Source organism: Diachasmimorpha longicaudata, chromosome 8, assembly GCF_034640455.1.
Source record: "Diachasmimorpha longicaudata isolate KC_UGA_2023 chromosome 8, iyDiaLong2, whole genome shotgun sequence".
Taxonomy (NCBI): domain Eukaryota; kingdom Metazoa; phylum Arthropoda; class Insecta; order Hymenoptera; family Braconidae; genus Diachasmimorpha; species Diachasmimorpha longicaudata.
The window spans coordinates 5692631-5711163 of NC_087232.1; the positions used below are offsets into that span (position 1 = coordinate 5692631).

Genomic DNA, 18533 nt, shown 5'->3' on the forward strand with positions numbered 1-18533 from the left:
CGAGCGAAAAGAGACGCCAAGATCATTCCCGCGTCGGTTACGCTCGAATATTTTGTGTTTTTGGACGATTTTGGGGTTTCAAGGGGGTGAATTGTGAGGGTTGGGGGTGGAGGACGGTGTGGGGACGTGGAGGTTCGCATTGGGGGTGGAAGTTTTGGTTTTGGGCGATTTCTGGGGGTTTTTTTTGAGTTTAGAAGTGAGTGGATCTGGTGTTTTTGGATGTCGGGTGCGGGCGGGAGTTATCGAGCGGGGACAGCCGACGATCATCGGTGCTCAACTCCCAAGGACCAGGATGATTTTTTTTTATTTGAGGGGGTAGGGTCCGAGGTAAGTGGTATTTATGGGATTTTGTTATGAAATGGGTATTTTTTGGGAGGGGGAAGTCATTTTTTTGTTTTTTTCTTTTGGAGATGTGAAAGACATTTTTGGGGGCAGAATTGGAAGATCCAGGAGTTTGGAAAAAGTATGGCGTCATGTTTCGAATTAGTGTGGAGTAAGGCCTCAGACCAATTTGAAAATAGTTGATGTTTCGGTTTGAAGCGTTGGGAAGTTGTAGGGATGAAAATATTCGCATAAAATAGCGAAATATCACGGCTGTTGTTAAGCAATAAATCGGCTGTTTTCTCACAGAATTGCCATGTTGAATAATTTTTCAAATTATTTCAATAGCATTAACATGCAGGAAAATGAGTCAGAAAAAAGGGGATCGCCAAAAGTAAATTCCCCTCTAAATATCATAACTAAATAAATAACAAGTAAATAGAAATCAAGGATTTTTGGCAAATATCCATTTATTTCAGAGTTTTTATTTTTTTATAACTTATTTCTTTTAGTCACGTTATCACTAGACAATTTTCATTAGATTTGAGCAAAGGATTTTCATGTTTTAAACTACATACACATGTTGTTTAGCAACTTTGCTTTCAGGGAATGCCCGATAATTTTCAAACACTTGATGTATTATAACATCTGATTGTTTGAAAATTTTACAAGTAATTTTTAGGGTCATCTACATGTTTGAAATATCGATAATCAACGTAACACCTCACCAAATTTGATAGATTGAATAAATAAGGCTTAAATCATAATTTTGTCTCGTGATGCAATTCCATTGGCTGAAATCTCGAGGGAACTGTAATTTCCCAAATACCATTGAAGCTCCAAAAATATTCCGGTATTTGCCTTAACGTTCCCTGCAAACTTTGCAATTTATTTGATGAATTTTCAAATAATTAATCGTTATCTTTTATCGGAGTGGAAATGGGGGGGAGGGAGTAGCCGGAAACCATAAAAAGTTAAACAAAACTGAAATTTTTTTTCTAATTTAAATTTAATTCTTCATTAAAAAAAACTACCAAATAAAATTGGATTGGATTGGAAAATGAGTAAAAATACACGAACGTCCATGAAATACATATGAAGTAGAATTATTAATGCAAATATTTGTGGTCGGGGTTATGAAAGAACTGGCGGGGTTCGATTGAATTTGCACAGCGCCCTCCATTCTCAAATACTAAAATTTATCTTTGTTATGTCTTTCCTCATTCACGATAAAACGATTACGAAAAACATTAGATAAGATACAGCACAATGAAACAGAGTAGGAATTCCAAAAATTTTTTCTGAAGGAAAAAAATATCACTTTTCGCGTGAAAAGTTGAAAAACAATAATATAGGCATGAAATTTGTGATACATGAATAATTTTTTATAACTCCGAGAGAAACCACAGTGCAATATTTGATAAAAATAATTTTTATTCGTATATCAATGTTATCAATTACTTTCACAACTTTCTCAAAACCAAATTACATGACAAAATGTTTGTTTTCATTTCCACAGTTTTATTTAAAAACTATAATTATTAACGAATGAATAATAATTTATTTATTATGAAAAATATTGCTTCATCACGCTGTGCGAAAAATTAACTTTTCAGTCACTCGCACGACGAAAAAATTATTTTCCAGCGCTCGTATCGGAATATACTGCTTCACCACACTATTATGGCACAGACACAAAATGAATTAATTCCATAATAATCTTTTGCATACAAATAAGTTTATTCAAATATCAATTTGACCAATGACTTTCACAATTTTCTAAAAAAACAAGTCACATTCCAATATTTTTTGTCTTTTCCAATTTTCATATAAAAATAATCTACTCGAACTCATTACCATTTACACGTAAAATTGTAATCGCGGATTACAAAAAACCAAAAACCTCAATATTGCATTCAAAAGACCTATTCTCAACTTTTATACACACGAGTGGAAAATTAATCACCTGAAAGTCAAATACGTCACTTGAATACCACGAAAACTCACAAATCAATTTGTCAAAACTAAAAAGTCTCGGCGAACAAGAGTAATCAATCATGATGAATTAATTAATAATCATTTATTCAGTATCAAAAATGTTTTTCACCATTAACCAACGGTATTGGCACTCTGTACAGTTATTTATAGAAAAAGAGACTCTTTATGTACACGAAATTCTCATGAATCAAGTAAAAAATCAGAAGAGGTAAATCAGTGAAAATGATTTATAAAATAGTTTGAAAAGAGATTCATTTTGCTGTAGTTTGTGCCGTGATATTCTTCAACTGTTGCTTGTATATCTCCGCCTCCTCCTCCTTCTTCTGCAACTGTTTTCGATATTCAGCTGCTAATCTTCGAGCCTCTATCAATTGTTTATTCAATAGGGCAATGTCCATAACTTGGTCTTCAGTGGAATCTGTTGTTAACGATTCCTCTTCTATTTCCTCAATATCATCATCCAATTTTAGAAGAATTGGGTTCTGTTCGTTTGCAGAACTTTCCTCATTTTTATTCTGAAATAAATAATTTTTTTTCTTTCCATTTAAATCTAAATAATGAATTTTTCACTGATAAACGTTAGAAATATTTAACTGAGAACAAGTGTGTTATTCCGATAATTCATTTTCATTGATAATTTTTTAGGCAGTTTTCATTATTAAAATTAACTCAGTAAATCGTTTTCTATTCAAAAATTTAGTTATTTATGATTTAAAATATTCTTACCTGAATTTTAGGTGCAATTGTTGATTTATGAGTCGTTATGTTGGATAAATTGTTGGAATTATTTGAGACTGGAGTTAAAAATATTTTTCCTTGTTTCTCAACTGTATTTCTCTTGAGAATATTGGGTCCTTTCGGAGTGAGGGGGGGTTGATTCTTGTTGAGAATCTGATCTGCTCTTATCGCGATGACTTTCCTTCGTGCTTTGTACGTGGTACCACCGATCTGTACCTCCTGAAGTTTCTTGGCAGACATTGATGGATTTCTCGTCAGGTTCAAGGCCAATTTGCCGGCTTCTAGCGAGGGGGAAAATTGAATAGTGATTGACCAATGAAATTTTTTAATTAAATTCCAAGACTATCAAAGTCCTGTGGCCATTTTTCTACTATGATATCCTTTCTCCTGATTGCATTTTTTTTTAAATCGTCGTCGACGAATGAGAATTTCTTACCTGTTAAAACAACAGTTCTCCCACTTTCCATGGCATTCTCAACTATACTAGCATCGTTGTCAACGGGGATCATTGTAATTCCGTGGGCCTCGAGCAACCGAAGTGGCTGTTCAAGACCACTCAGTCCTCCCATCTCTTTACGCTTCTTAAATGTACTATTTTCAATGCTACTTATTCTAGCCGTCAACTCTGCTTCTTTCTCTCGTTCGTCTTCACTCGACGGTGATAGGTGAATCGGTTGGAAGAGGACTTTTTGCTTTTTTACTGGTTGGGCTGAAAAAAAAATACAAAACATAAATTTTTCCAAGTAATCCTCCAACAAAAATTGAAAAAAACATTACAATACGAAAAAATACATTTTTCATAATTAAACCACATGACTGGTGAATCCATAAAGAATAATTGCAGAATAGTTTAGATTAAACCAATTGAATTATTAACCTTGATGTTGGATTTTTCTTTTTTGTTGCAGTTGCTGCTCCAACTCAAACTGCTGCTGCTCCTGCTTTCTCTCAGCTTCCTGCATCTGCATCAGACTGTGAGTAGCCTCTTCAATCTCAGCTGTATTAGCTTGTCTCTGTTTTTCCTCTCGCAAACTCAGCACCTCGCGCTCCTGTTGCAAAATATCGACTAGATCCAGTCGGTCGTGCTCTAGAGCCAAACTAATGGGTGTCTTGTCGAATTTACTTATGGCATTTGCATCAGCACCGTGATCGAGGAGGATGTGCATCACCTCCTCGTGTTCTCTCTCCACTGCCCAGTGCAGAGGGGTCATTCTCAACTGAAAATAGTTCATAACTTTTTACACAACTTCATAACGTCACCAATTCGTTAAGAAAACGTCATTTCCATTTTTTAAATTTTTACCCAGCATTTAAACTTTTTGATTGACGGGCTAAAAAATTAGAGTCTGAATTGATAAGTTAGTTTTTCAATTAGACAGACAATCCTGCAATGAAGTAAATAACTTGAAAATATTTTACTCGGCACTGAGTGACCGAATTCAAACGAAAAACAAGTAAACAATTGCATCTGCGAGTTTTTCTTTATCGTTCAATAGACATCACTAAAGAGATAAGAACTGAAATATTACCATGTCCCTGCTGTCCACATCAGCCCCATAATTTAGCAACAAAACTGCCATTTCGTTGTGTCCTTCATAGGCAGCCATATGTAGGGGTGTCCTGTCGACCTTTGTCCTAGCATCCCTTGATATTCCAGCACGCAGGAGCACTTCTGCTGTCTCCACGTGATTGCTTTGAGCTGCTAAGTGCAGTGCGCTAGTTCCCAACTAAAGAAAAAAATTATTCTCTTCATTCAAAGCGTGAATTTTGATTAAAATCTAATTGCAAATGAATTAGAATCTTGAGGGGGTTCGCAAATAGAATTGTTTGATGGGGTTTAACAAGACGAAATATTTTTTCAACCGATAATAGTCCTATAAAAAAATACGAAAGAGATTAGTGAAACGAGGAGTAGAAAAAGAGAATGGATTTTCCAGAAAAATACTAGTTTATGATCACCAATAACTATTCCCATCTAGTAAAAAATGTAATTGTTTACTTGCTTTTTTTAAACGAATTTTTATTTGAATTAAGAAGTACTTATTTACCCAATCGGTTGTAAAAGGTGCCCCTCGGCACATGAGATCCCTGACAGTTTCAGTCTCTCCATGTTTAGCACTCAGCAACAGTTGTTTTCCTAATTCAACAATGGACAGGGCATCCTGTGAACGCGATCGTTGTGAATCATCACGAAATAGGAATTCCACCTATGTCAAACGTATCTCACTAATGTTAGTACTATCTCGTGTGCTAATATCACATCTCCAGGTTCGAAAATTGAGAGATGATAGGTAATTAAGTGAAACAGTTCCTGTGAGGAAATAATTGTCATTGTTCATCTTCCGAATGGAATTGCCCTTTGATTTCATCACAGGAACTTTTTCACTCCAGAAATGAAATGGAAAAAATTATTTTACTAACAGGAATTAAATTATCTGCGGTCAAACCCTCGATATCATTCGCACCAAGCATCTCGGTCTGCATTTTCGTTCAAATAAATCAATTTTTCCAGTAAACATACCTGAAAAAGTTCAAGAGAGGGTTAGAAAAAATTTGCCTGCTAATTTAAAAAAATCAGAATTTTAATTTTCTTTTCGGATTGTCCAGAAAAAAAAATTACTCATCAGTTAGACTCACTCGGATCTCAAAGTTAAGCTCATCATGTTCAATCAATTCCATGAACATTAATTAGATTTGAACAACAAAAGCTCTTGTAGATGAACATTTATAAAGACGAATGACAACCAAAAATCAATCAAATTGATGAGAATTTGATATAATTATATCCTTCAGTGACTTTTAATTTTAAGTAATTTCTAAAAATCAATCATTCGGTCATCAAAAAAATTTTGAAAACCTTAATACCAAAAAATCAAGATCTATCTTTAAAAAATCAGTCAATTTTCATTTTTATCTCAAATTTCCAAGAAAAATAAAGGTCCAGCACTGGCTAGACTTAACCCAACCCCAAAAATAATCCCCACTTTTTGGATTACTCCAACTGCCCTCTCCCAATCGCATAATTCTCCCCCATTGTCAACAATATTCAAAGAACAAATCTCATTATTTCGAAAAATTCAATTGCACAGGATGTTTTTATTTAGCCATCTGAGCTGTTGGACATGAACTTCCTGTTCCTGTTCATTGAACGGAAGTACCTTGCCATAGGCTCAGCATAATCAGCCCTATTGACGCTGTTTAAACACTATTTCAACGCTTGAAAATCAATTTTTACTCACGTCAACAACATCATTCGTTGCAAATTGTCAGTTAATCATTGTTCGAGCCTTTTCACCGATGATTATTGAAACGTCGATAGAGAATTACTTGGGTACTTGTGCCTCGGCATTTAGGAAGGTAGAGAGGGTTTGCAAAATGGCGGACACTTCGCGCCATTAACACACGTTCGTTCCCTCGATGATTCCACGATTCACGTGGTTTTGGATTTTTAAATATTTTTTTTTTGTAAAATTAGGGGCTGTTGAGATTTTCTTAGGCTGTGAAATTTATGTCACGGGGTTACTGGGGTTTAGGCACTTGAGAGCGTGATCACGGAGTGCGGTGGTGGCGACGCGAGTGGAGTAACCGAGAACTAGAGTAGGTCGGGTCAGGCTGGGTTGCAGATTGACGAATCGGACGTCAGGCGGGACTTTTCAAATTTTTTAGGGCTTGGGGTTTTCATTAGAAGAAAGCCAATCAAAAGAAGAAGATCAAAAGATTCAATTGAAATATTTTCAATTAATTCAGAGTCGCAAGAGTCATATTCAACTCTGAAAAAAACTATCAGATTCTTTTTCTTAGATTAAATTTAATAGTTTTCGAAAAATTCAATTTGTGTTTTAAAGGTCTTCATTAAAAGTTTTCATTGTCTTAGATAATTTTGATTAATCATAAAAATGACGAATGGGATTAAAAAATAGAACAAAACAATATAAAATCATAAATATATAAATGTTTTGAAATTATTAGTGTTGAAAGCGGTTGCGTGAACATAACTCTAACAAAATAATTACTTGATGTGCTTTCTATTCAAGGCAAATTGTTCGCCATGGAAATTAATCAATAAGCCCCCATAACTAATTAAAATCCCGCTCGGCTGAATACCACCATCAACAATAACATCAACCCAGAATTGTTTAATTATCATTCATTTCTTCCTCTCCGTGAAATGTGTACGAAAGGAAAATTAAAGTTTATCGAGTTCAATTGGATCAATTTCCATTAATTTTTAATTACCGAGCGGATGCAATTTTCCTGGTGATCGCATTGAATATTTATTGAGCGGATGTTATTCCGGTGGGTGAAAGGCGGATAGAGGGCAAGTGCTCCAGAATCTTCTCGACATCACATAATGGATTTTTCGTCTCAGCAAAGTGACGGAAATTTATGATACATAAACTCTAACCAGACCCTAATTGTTATTTAAATCACGTGGAAATTAGGGGTCAATTGGTAATTTTTCAAACGTCTCAGTGTTCAATTCATTAAGAAAAAATTTTATTTTGAATTCTAAAGTTTCGTCACAAGATAGTGATTTTAATAATGTAGAGACAGCTTCAGATGCCTTCCATGGGCCTCATTGGGACCTATGTAACCCTTAATCGCATGTTTGCGAGCCTTTAGGGCCCTCATTACAACCTTCGACCCTGACTGAACTCCTTAGTTTTGTTTGACTCTTCTTTTTACTCCCAAGAATCAGAAATTTTTGACTTAAAGTTAAGACTCTAAAATTAATTTTAGAGTCTTAATTTCGTATTCAAAATTGCCAGCAATTGTACTCGATGTGGAAATTTATAAAACAGAGACGTATTTTTTTTTATCATGAAGTTCTGAGTGAGTTTCATTTTCGCATAAAACTTGTGAGTGGTCTCGTCGGCATTTCCCCGGTGAAAATCGTATTTCTGACCTACTTCCTTATTTTATATTTTTTCATCCTCCAGTTTTCCCTGCAATATACTCACGTTCTACGGGAAAATGGTGTTGGAGTATATGGAATTGCGCGAGGGCCTTCGTATCTAGAGAATGCCAACGTCGTGTTAACCATTTCTTATGTCGTAATCTCGAGGCGTTTTACTGGGGGCATTTACGTCCTCAGGAATACGTCAAAATTTTGGAGAATTTTTGAGAATTTGATGAGGGAGGGAATGGATTGGTTGATGCTATGATTGCGGTTTCAGATTTTATCATATTTGCAAATAAGGAAACTATAAAATTTATTTTGAGTCACATATAATCAATTGTCAATACGATCTCGCCAATTATCCTCGTTAGAGCCCTCTTGTTCTCGTGATTTTATTGTTGAAGTATTGACTATGGAATATCTCGAAATCTAGGGGAGACAGCAAAATTTTCATTGGACCTTTTTTGTGGGGCAAACTGAGAGCTACAACAAATGTCATGACAAAAATTCCGCTATCTCCCTTAGATTCAGAGATATCGCTGAAAAACTTGAGTCAGAGATAAGTCAACTCATCTCGTTTCACCGCTTCGCTACTAAATCGTTCCCAGTCACTTCTGTAATGGGCCAGCGATGACTTTGGTAATTTTTTTTCAATATTTATCTCCACGTGGACATTCGGCGAATTTTTTTTTGCATCAGGCTACTAAAGTTGACATCATTTCAATCATCCGGGCTATTTTTTTCCTTTGACTGTCTTCTTTTTTTTCTTCTCATCCGGTCGATAGGGTCCGAGTTTTCGCCTCACCATGACTCCTCTCCACCAAGCTTGTATCCAAATCGCTGACTGTTTTTTATGCTCCTCCAATTCCCTCAGAACCCTCGCAGCCTCCTTCTCGGCGAGATACCGGTCAATAAACTCCTGTCTCTCACGAAACTGAGAAAAAAGGAGGATTGAATGGAGACTATTATAGGAGTTTCAGAGAGGAAAATTCAATTACATGAGAACTGTCAAAAAATATAACAACAAAAAGATACAAAAATAAAATACAGAACACGGTGTTTCATGATCACTCAGTGGAAGCGGTTTGATTACCCACTAATTCCTCACCGCATTCTGCTGAAGAGGATATTTCATCTTATGGAAAACCGCGAGCCAATTTAGGAAAGAAATAAATAATTGAGAATTCATTTTCGAGGGATTAAGAGGAAATGGAAAGGCAGTGAGTTACGGAAAATGTAATTTTCCATCTATTTCAGAGATTTTCCAGCTTCAAAAATTATTAGAAGATGATATGTGAGGATATTATTGCTTCATTTTGAATAATAAACGAAGGTATTTATAGTGCCTTCAAGCTGGACAATAATAAATCAAAATATAGATTTTTTTGGTAAATACGTTCTTTGGTATATCAAAAAATTTTAACAATTATATTATATTTTTAAAGTGATTAACTATGCATGAGGTTGAATAGGATAGGTAATTGTATCATCTTCTCTACATTATCGACACGTCGGCAATACAAGAGAGATGCTGAAATTACCACCACGTCATTAAACCTTATGCATAAGTGAGAACATCAGAAATGATTTTTACTGTTACAGTCCTTTGAAAATGTTCAAGAAATTTATTAACAGAAAGACGTGAGTTTTTTGACTTTTTGGAATTCTCCCCCACTTCACCTTAAATACCCCTCGTTATTCTCCACATCCTGAGGTTAATTTCACTCGGCTTTAAAAGGACGACATAAAAACTGAATTCAATGAAACTTTTTCCAGAGTTTGACAGTAAATTTAGTGGAAAATATGATTTGAAATAATTTTAACTCATCAGTATTCGTCTGGAGGGATTTCTTCAATTTTTCCATTTCTCATTACCTTATAAATCCAGAGCCAATAAAATTCAACGTATGGATTAGAATACCAACGTGGCATTCGAATGCCTCTGGTATCTGTAATCGATTTTCAGTGTGTGGAGGATATACCAGTGACAGGAGAGAGGAAGGTCCTTCCTAGTTTACTCGGTTCCTCGAGGTGGAAAATGGCCGAGTGGTTTTGTTAACGTCAAAAACACAATCACCAATATCTACCCACCTTGGTTTCAAGTTCCTGAAGAGTGGAGCGTCTACTCTCGATGGTTTCTCGCAGTTGATTATTTCTGTCAGTGTACATTTGCATTTCTCGGTGGTACCTGTTATCCCAGTTGTCCGAGGCTTTCACGTTGAACTTGTTGGAGATGAGAGAAATAAATTTGATGGCTCGTTATGGATGAGATTGGCATAGGTGATAGGATAACGATATAGTCCTGGGAATCTGACTGAGTTTCATATTTACATTTAGGGAACAAAATTAATTCTGTCAAAAAGATATGGACTTTCAGGTGCATAAAATGTTTTTGTTCTAAAATTGTTCTTCTCTTCGAGAATAAAAATTTGTCTGTGAATCGTTAATGAATTGTTGGCGAATTTCAACGAATTTTGTTCTCCTCGCATGCGTCAACTATTAATCAAAATGAAATAATGACGTGGTAAACTTGAACAAATAGTTGGAAAAATTAAACAATTAGTCGCTGGGTCATGCTATCGGCAACGATTTGTTAAAATTCAGCAAATGTTTTTATTCCGTCTGAGAAAAATCCCATTTTGTATTCATTAAATGGACATTTGGGGGTCATTTATCGATCATTAGTCAGCTGCAAGACTCACAGCGATGTTTTGCTTGAGAAATGCATCAATTTCACGGGCAACTCTACACTCGTTTTTCTTGAGGATTAAGATATCCTCTAGCGATGTTCTTAGGTACTCCAGGGTGATGTTACAGCGCTTCATATTCTCCTCACATTGGGCTGTTTCCCAGGCACTCGTGTATCCCGTTTCACGGTCTATTTTCAATTCGATTTCCTGTTTTTCTTCCTGAATGGTTTATAGAAAATGAAAAATTGACAGGGAAAAATTCATCTGTCGGGGATTCCAACAATCAGAAGGCTTTAATTTTCGCTTTCGGATGGAAGCTCTATAATTGCCGAAATTTTAGTTTCCAAATTTCGATTTTTAGATAGAGTCCACAAGGACATACGTTATATAGTCCTGATTTATTTCGAGATTTCCTTGTCAGAGACCAATTGAATTCCAGAAATTCTTTGACGAATCTAACAGTTAACACTCCGCTGGTCGCGCTACTGAACTCATTTGACGGAAGGAAATGATACATAAAATTTTAATGATCTTCTAATTAGAAACGAAATTGTAAAATCAAAATTTAAAAAATTGAATTCACCCGGAGAGAAATATTCAGCAATTAGTTGAGTTTGTTTACCGATAACAAAAGTGGCTGAGCCAATTTACCTGCCGATATTGCAATTGTTCACGGCAATTTTAGATGAAAATTACGGAAAATTTTTTTAACCTTTAGTTTGTTGAGTTGTTTGCAGAGGCCCGATATCTCTTGTTCGTTCTCCATCGTTTCTTGAAGGAGCTCTTTCTTCAGGTCTTCGACAGTTTTTTGTGCTGCAATGTCGTTCAGGATGATGTTGTTCTCTTCCACTTCTTTTTCGGCTGTTCGATTGATTAGACTGATCAAGGCAGTGTAAGTCCCCTTCTCTTGCATTTCATTTTTTACGTCATTTAATAGTTGCCGAACGTACGAACTGAGCAAATTGCGATTTTTTTGGATGGAATGCTACGTTTCACGGGGAATTAATTATCTAGACTAGACAAGATTTAATTGCTCACCTGTCGCACTCCAACTTGCAAAGCATCTCACTATGATCTGGGTTTTTTTCCGTTTCTTTTGTCTCATCCGGAGCGTTTCTGAATATGATAAGATAGTTCATGTGATGTATAGTTGTTGAGTACTGGTAACTATTCGTCACAATATCATAATTACTACTCCAACTGATTTAGTTGTTTCTGATTTTTCATGAGACACGAGATGAATTATTTCCTCAAGTTTCCCATCCCATGTTCAATTTTTTAAAGATAATTCTAGAAATTCGTCAATTATTTTGTAATTTTCAAATGACAGTTGTCGAGGTTCAGCATTTGTTCGTTAACTCGTACCAACAAGTTATAAAAATTCCACGAATATTCCTCTGCATGAGAATAGTTTTCAGTATTCTACCCTGCAAGTCTGAAATCATTTTCCTACCTTAATTACAGAAATAATTAATTACCTGGCTTCATTACCATTTCCAGTACAATTCCAATTGTTCAGTGTGTAGTGATAAATTGTCAGTGCATCAACACAAGCCTCCAGTGCCGACAAAAACGACTTACGTGTTGGAACACACAGTCTACCATTACCCAAACTTTTGATTATGGTACACTGGTTGTTCTGCCAGTTGGCCGAGTGGTAATTGGACTTCTCCATTGTTGAATTTATTTAATTTTTTACCCTTCAATCAACTAACATAACTTCGTCAACACTTTCACCCTCTAACAACATTCTTAGCTACTCTGTCTTGGTGGGGGAGGTGGTGATAGTGATGAAGGGTCTGCCAGCGTTTGATCAATTGTTGCCTAGTGACATTGAAATTCCCAGGAATTTATGTCAGAATTATCCGCCCAAATCCGGCGCTGATTGGAGATCAATTGAAAATCCATTGTCATTCGATGGGAGATGGAAATAATGAGGGCAGTCGTTCCAGTTAATTTATTTAATAATTGACCAAATGAATCCCGGAAGCTCTAATTTTTCGAAAACGTTTATCAATGTTTATTATCGCAGGTGAAGCAGATGTTTCACTTGGATCTTAGTCAGAGTGGGAAATATGGATGTAAGTGGGGATTAAATAGAGTGGAGGGTATGTGATTGAGTGAACTCTTCCATCATAACCCAACAACATGGACACGTCAGTGGGAATCCCCCAGATTTTTCACATTTTGTGAGACGGAAAATTGTAAGTCTTCTCTTTGTGTTTCTCGGAAAAATGTCAGATTGATTCTTGTGATCATAACGATCGACGGACAGATAGTGATATTTCCCTTTGGTACCTTCTGCCAGCTTCGTTCAACGAAGATCGATAACACAACGAGATCTGCTGGCTCCAATGCTCCTTCTCAATTATTACAATTTCCGTCAATTTTTCATCCCCCAGTTTCTCCTGGACATCATTCGGTCTTTTTCCCTGAGAGAATCGCAGGGTTGATTATTGAGGGAGGCTTTATTGAATCTATCTATTCGTAGGATAAAAAAATAGTCAGTTGATTGACCCATTTTTGAAGCTCAAAAAATGACGCAAATCTATAAATCACTTTTCACTGGCTCGATTTCCCTCGAATTATCCGGTTCCTCGTCATAAAAAATATCGAAAAAGGCAGAATTCGATCGCAGGATCTGATTAAAGCTAATCAAGAATCCCAAACAGAAATACTGGGGATAAAAAGAGGGGGTTGAACGTAACGTTTTTCCACTTTGATTGGAAAAGTTTCGGTCCAGCCGCAAGATGGCCGAACGAGGGGATGAGGTACAGAATTTAATTGAATCTGTATTGTTGGACATACGTGCCTGGAGCAATCGGCATATGTATATCATGAATTCATCCCTTCGAATGCCTGTATGTCGTATCTGGGACCGTTGGGACCTTTTTCGGGTCCACGAGATAATATTACACTCGATAATATCACAACAATTAAACCATCACATGTGATAATATCGCGTTAAAATGTTTGCGACCTCTGGAATCACCGGATTCCCATGGAAAACGGAAAATTTTATAGATTTTCGAATCTAGTGACGTCAGGGGGAATCGTTGGTCAGGATTTTGGATTAAATTGGAAAGGAACCAGGACAATTCCGGATAGATATCCATAATAAATAAATAATTTATTTATAACTGTCGTCAGGTTACATTGAATCATTTTCATGTTTTTTTTTTCAAGTGATATTTGGGGTGTCATATTTTGAAGTGATTTCTGGTTTCCCGAAGATTTGATATTTCTTTATTCAATAATTTTTTACAATGCTACACAGGGTAATAGTACATTACGTAACAATAGTCCGGGAACATTCCAATCGCGGAAGTAATTGTTTATTTCGTTAAACAAGAGACAAAATGAATAGAAATTGCGTTTAACAAAATCGAGTCTATTTCTATTTTCGTATGTATTCAGTGCAAAATGGATAACACGAATTTATTCATTATTCAAGGACAGGTCAAAGAGCTATTAAAAAATCATCATCATATACCAACAACGTCATTATTTCAAAGATAATAAATATGGATGCAGTGAAAATGGTATCATAGGGTAACGAGGAAAATTTGCATTTCAGATAGATACTTTCAAAATTCTGCTTCACAGTTTTGCTGAGTGGAAAGGGGCATTTTTAGTGCAAAATGCTTCGTTTTTTATGGAATATTTTGTTTAAAAAAATTGTGAAAACGTGAGACACATTGGTGAATCAATGATAAAGTTCAAGGAAAAATGATAAGGACATTATTGGGAGGATAAACTCGTATCTTCGCAGATATTCGTCGAGGTAACTTAATTATTTTTTGAGATATTTGGGAGAATCGACGTCGAGAAGTGCAAGAAGCATTTTTTCTTTCTTTAGGGATTCAAATTTGATGAGTTGCTTACTTAATTAGATTTCATTCATGGAAAGCAATTTCCACTGAACTCATATGATCTCATTCCTGACTCGCATAGCCCCTCTTGTTCTATGGACCGATGGACATCAATATTTTTCTCCCAATACTTTATCTTTTATCCGTTGAATTAATACTGAGGGGTGGCAATCAATAGTGTAAGGAGACATATTTATTGCTGGCCTTTGTGGCCTTCATTTTCATTATTTAATTTCTAGAATCTTTTGAAAATTCTCAGAAGTTGCCCGATATTTCTAGGGACATAAAGAGAATTCTGTTAATTTTGGAAAATTTCAAATAAATCTAAAAATTCTCGGTTTCTCTTGACATGAACGAGTTTTAGGTAGAATTATAAATTCTATGCACTAAAAAAATGAGACTAAAATATATAATATAACGTAATTAACAAATACATAATAAGTGAAGAGAAGTAAAATATTTTTTCTCATTGTGCAACTACAACTGCAACTATCCCTTGACCGCCATAAAAAGTAAATTTTCATTCCCAGTTCAAAAATAAGTTAACATGAATAATCCACTAACGAAAAAAAAACATCCCTATATTGGATGATGGCCGCCATGTGGATCCTTTCCCTCTTTTTCTTCTCTCAACAACACGTACCATCGCCCTCACTAGTTCCTTCTTTTTTTATACACATGTGCAATATTCAACCCGTGACCAGTGTGACATGGGACAATTTTGATCCAATGAAGTAGTATTGCCATCCCTCCCATTCCTCGAGGGCTGAAAACTTGTTCACCATCAGGTTTCACCCAATTCACAGCCCCCAGCTTCGCCTTCGGCCTCAGTCTCTTCGTTTTATTTTTTTTTTCCCCTCTCATTCGTGTGTTAGGACGCTCCATAGGAAATACCGTAGACGTGGGTGGGACTGGGGGAAATTGTGAATTTCAGTCATGTGCCGACTATCGTTTATCGGTTCCACTCGTCGATAAATTGCTAGCCTACGATTCCTCCGGCACACGTCTACATATATAGCGACAACTACTGTATGTGCCAAATAAATCTTCTAATTTAGATTTTTTTTCTCTGGGGAAGTGGGGGTAATTGTAGAATTAGACAACAGTTATTATTTGGGGGGGGGGTGGATCATAAGATACTGCCGGTCTTAATGGGTAATTTTCCTTTTTATCCTATCAAACATGATGTGATAAAATTTATTTTTTAAGAGAAAGAACCTAATTTTTAAGGGCGGGATTTTGTGAGGGAGTTTTCATGAAAGTTATTCGATCATTGTGTGGTGAAAATCATGGGAAAATTCAGAAAGAAAATTTGGGAGAATTAAAAAAAGGCTAAATTTCTCATAATTTTCCCAGATGTCATTTAAAATGTTTCTTTGTGTGCGGATTACAACTAAATATTCGGCTGACTGCTCCCTATTTCGTTTTGTCATAGCCGGTTAGAAATGAAAAGGATGACAAGAATTTTTCAATAGATTACAATCGACCAATTTCATTTTAAGCTCCGATATCAACTGTTTCTACGTCATTCTCTTTCTGTCTGAGAAGAGAAATATGTATTGTCACGGGTGTCTTGAGCGTAGTTAAATGGAATTGAGGAGGGTGGTGAGGGCCGGCTGTTGGCGAAGAGGGCGATTGAAATTGTTGAAAGAAAGGCAGGAGAATATAGGGTGCATTGTAGAGGCACAAGAACATTTTCCAATCCCTCCGAGATGATTTTTTTTCACGCTCCAGTGGGTCTTGAGATATTATGAAAACAAATTGTTGGAGGTGTATCATTAAGAAAGCTTGAGAAATCTGAAGGTGACGGAGGGGTCTTTGTCGGGTGGTTTATTGCGGGATATTCTTGGAGGTGTTCTCAGTTCTCTGAGGGGATTAATTATGCAATTGGGTGGGTGCATTCTTATTTTTGGCATTTATCACTGAGTTTTGTTGGGAAAATGCTCATGCAACGATTTTTCCAAATTCTCGACAGTTTTTTCATGTGAAAAATGCCGATTTTGTCATTTTCTTGTGAAAAGTAAAATTGAAATACAAAAAAAAATTAATTGAACAGAATTTTAAAACATAAATTCCAGGATCGATTCGATCGATCTTTTATTCAAAACAAATGATACGAAATCGACAAAAAACCGCAATTTTCAAAGACTCTTAAAAAATTTTTAGTTCTTGGACAATTTTCAAGTCTTTCCCAATTTTTTCTTCTTAAAAACATTGAAAATAGATCAATTTTCATATTTTCCAAGCTCTTTCACTTGTCAATGTTTTCTCAGATTCGAAATCATCTAATTTAATTTCCCCTGATTTTTTATTGCAGAAAAAAATCAAATTGAAATACAAAAAAATGCGACTTGCAAAACGGCGTTTTTTTTACCCTCGACGAGGGGCTCAAAATGTTAAAAAAAAACACAAATCATGCAAAACAAAGCATTCCATTGTTATCATATCCACATCCCCCTCAGCCCTTCGAAAAAAATCCAGCACGAGGTGCCTTGAGTTTGCGCGTTATTCCGGCACGTGACTGAAATTTCGCACCGGCGCTTTGCCAACCCCCCCCTAAACCATCATCCCTGTGTAGGAGTGTAGCGTGAGGGCGGTGGCGTTGGTGCAAAGATTCTGCCCTCTCGCAAGTCGTGAGTCGCAACTCCGTTATTCAACATTCGTTTCTCGTCACTGGGGCGATCCATTCGTGTCACCCTCAGGAGTTCAGTGCAGCCCCCTTGCGAAAAAAACAAAATCGCGAGAAAGCAACGACGAGAGTTCTGTTGACATTCAGTTCAGTTCTAGTGATAAATAAATAAGAGTAAAAAAAAAAACATTGTGTTTACGCGTTACGGGGTTACCGGGTCACCCTCATCTGTCCGAGGGGCTGGGAAAAAAATATTATTTTCCTCCCTAAAAAGTTGAATTTTTCCCCGAAAAAGTTGCACTTCTCGATGATTTTTTGGGGGTGAGTTTCGTCAAAGGTGACACATGACTGTCATTCCTCCCATGGACACGCCTCTGGAGCTTCTCCAGACTTTTTGGATTTAAGGTTATAATCGCCGTAACCCTCTCACCCCCTCCCCCCACACACACACGGAAGCACTCGGATTCGACGAGTGGCACTTGTCAAGCGTCGTTACTCATTACGTCGGCTGTCACTGGGTGAGTAATTATGAATTTAGTTTCTTTGCAACGCGAAAGACAGTTTTTTTTATTTATTCATAAGTTGGGACTTTATTTTGAAAGGGGTTGTGGGGTTTGAGAGCTCTGTCGCGAGACTTCACTGGGGGATAATTTAGAGAAAGAATTTCGATGGGGGGAGAGGGGTAATTAGAAGGCACTAGGACCTGAAGGGTATGATGTTTTGGGGGGGTTAATTATGGCGGAAATTTGCCACTCGTCAAGGGAAGATTTTTTCCTACGTTTTGTAGTCAGTTGTTTTTAATTGCTCATTAGAGAATTCAATTTTTCAATTAATGGAGGAATAAAAGAAGAGGTTTTGACTTTCAGTTTGTGTCAACCCCCGGGTATTTTTTCCCCATGAAATATTTTATTTCTCTAGTTTTGTTGTTGAATGTTAGTGCTCACTTCGTGCGTAAACAACTAATTATTCACGGGGGTGCGTGGGTCGTTCGTCCTTTACGCGAGTCGCAGGAGAATAGTACATTTTACGAGTGTGGGAAAGTAGTTTTTGACTCCTGGGATTCGGTGGAGGGCCCAGGGTGGAATGAATCTTCATTTCATTGTTAAATCCGACTGATTCGAACTCAAAAGTAAATCTTCCATTCAGCCCACATGATTATTAGGTTCGTAAATAACGTACCTCAATGTACCTAATTATATTCAACTTAAATCCTTCAAGGAGTGATCAATGATGATTAATTATCGGGTGATTCGAGGGGTTGATCGAGGCTGGAAATTCCAGGCTGGACACTGAGTGAGTCTTCGACCTTCATCCAAACTTGGGTCAACCTTGAGAATCAGGCTGGATCCATCTTGATCAATTGCCAATCAAGATTGATCCAGTCT

General features: G+C 36.5%; 3 protein-coding genes across 12 annotated transcripts in view; 1 reads left to right on the forward strand and 2 right to left on the reverse strand.

Annotated features, from left to right (window-relative positions):
- The window catches only part of LOC135165240 (acetylcholine receptor subunit alpha-like), a 77741-nt gene that overhangs the window by 1095 nt on the left and 58113 nt on the right, over positions 1 to 18533 (forward strand). For 5 of the 9 annotated variants that reach the window (XR_010299455.1, XR_010299457.1, XR_010299460.1 and 2 more), the window contains exons 1-2: positions 160 to 327; positions 3966 to 4031. The gene's annotated coding sequence lies outside the window, so the exon portion shown is untranslated. Of the gene's footprint in view, positions 1 to 159; positions 328 to 3965; positions 4032 to 15529; positions 15549 to 17075; positions 17667 to 18533 lie in introns of those variants that run through there. The other 4 variants (XR_010299456.1, XR_010299461.1, XR_010299459.1 and 1 more) reach the window with 3 other exon arrangements.
- Positions 2043 to 6636, reverse strand: LOC135165242 (poly [ADP-ribose] polymerase tankyrase-2-like). Of its 2 annotated transcripts, none has more exons than XM_064126341.1 (8): positions 6297 to 6636; positions 5479 to 5578; positions 5106 to 5219; positions 4587 to 4784; positions 3935 to 4274; positions 3494 to 3766; positions 3046 to 3338; positions 2043 to 2834 (listed from the first exon to the last, which is right to left on the reverse strand). In XM_064126341.1, the coding sequence occupies exons 2-8, from the start codon at positions 5539 to 5541 to the stop codon at positions 2571 to 2573; spliced, it is 1545 nt and encodes a 514-aa protein (XP_063982411.1). In that variant the 5' UTR covers positions 5542 to 5578; positions 6297 to 6636; the 3' UTR covers positions 2043 to 2570. The 2 variants fall into 2 exon arrangements, with proteins under 2 accessions (XP_063982411.1, XP_063982410.1); XM_064126340.1 differs by having other exon boundaries at positions 5106 to 5264.
- LOC135165057 (dynein regulatory complex protein 9-like) lies at positions 7897 to 12359 on the reverse strand. Its single transcript, XM_064125986.1, has 6 exons — positions 12126 to 12359; positions 11686 to 11763; positions 11360 to 11600; positions 10660 to 10866; positions 10049 to 10180; positions 7897 to 8891 (listed from the first exon to the last, which is right to left on the reverse strand). The coding sequence occupies exons 1-6, from the start codon at positions 12320 to 12322 to the stop codon at positions 8691 to 8693; spliced, it is 1056 nt and encodes a 351-aa protein (XP_063982056.1). The 5' UTR covers positions 12323 to 12359; the 3' UTR covers positions 7897 to 8690.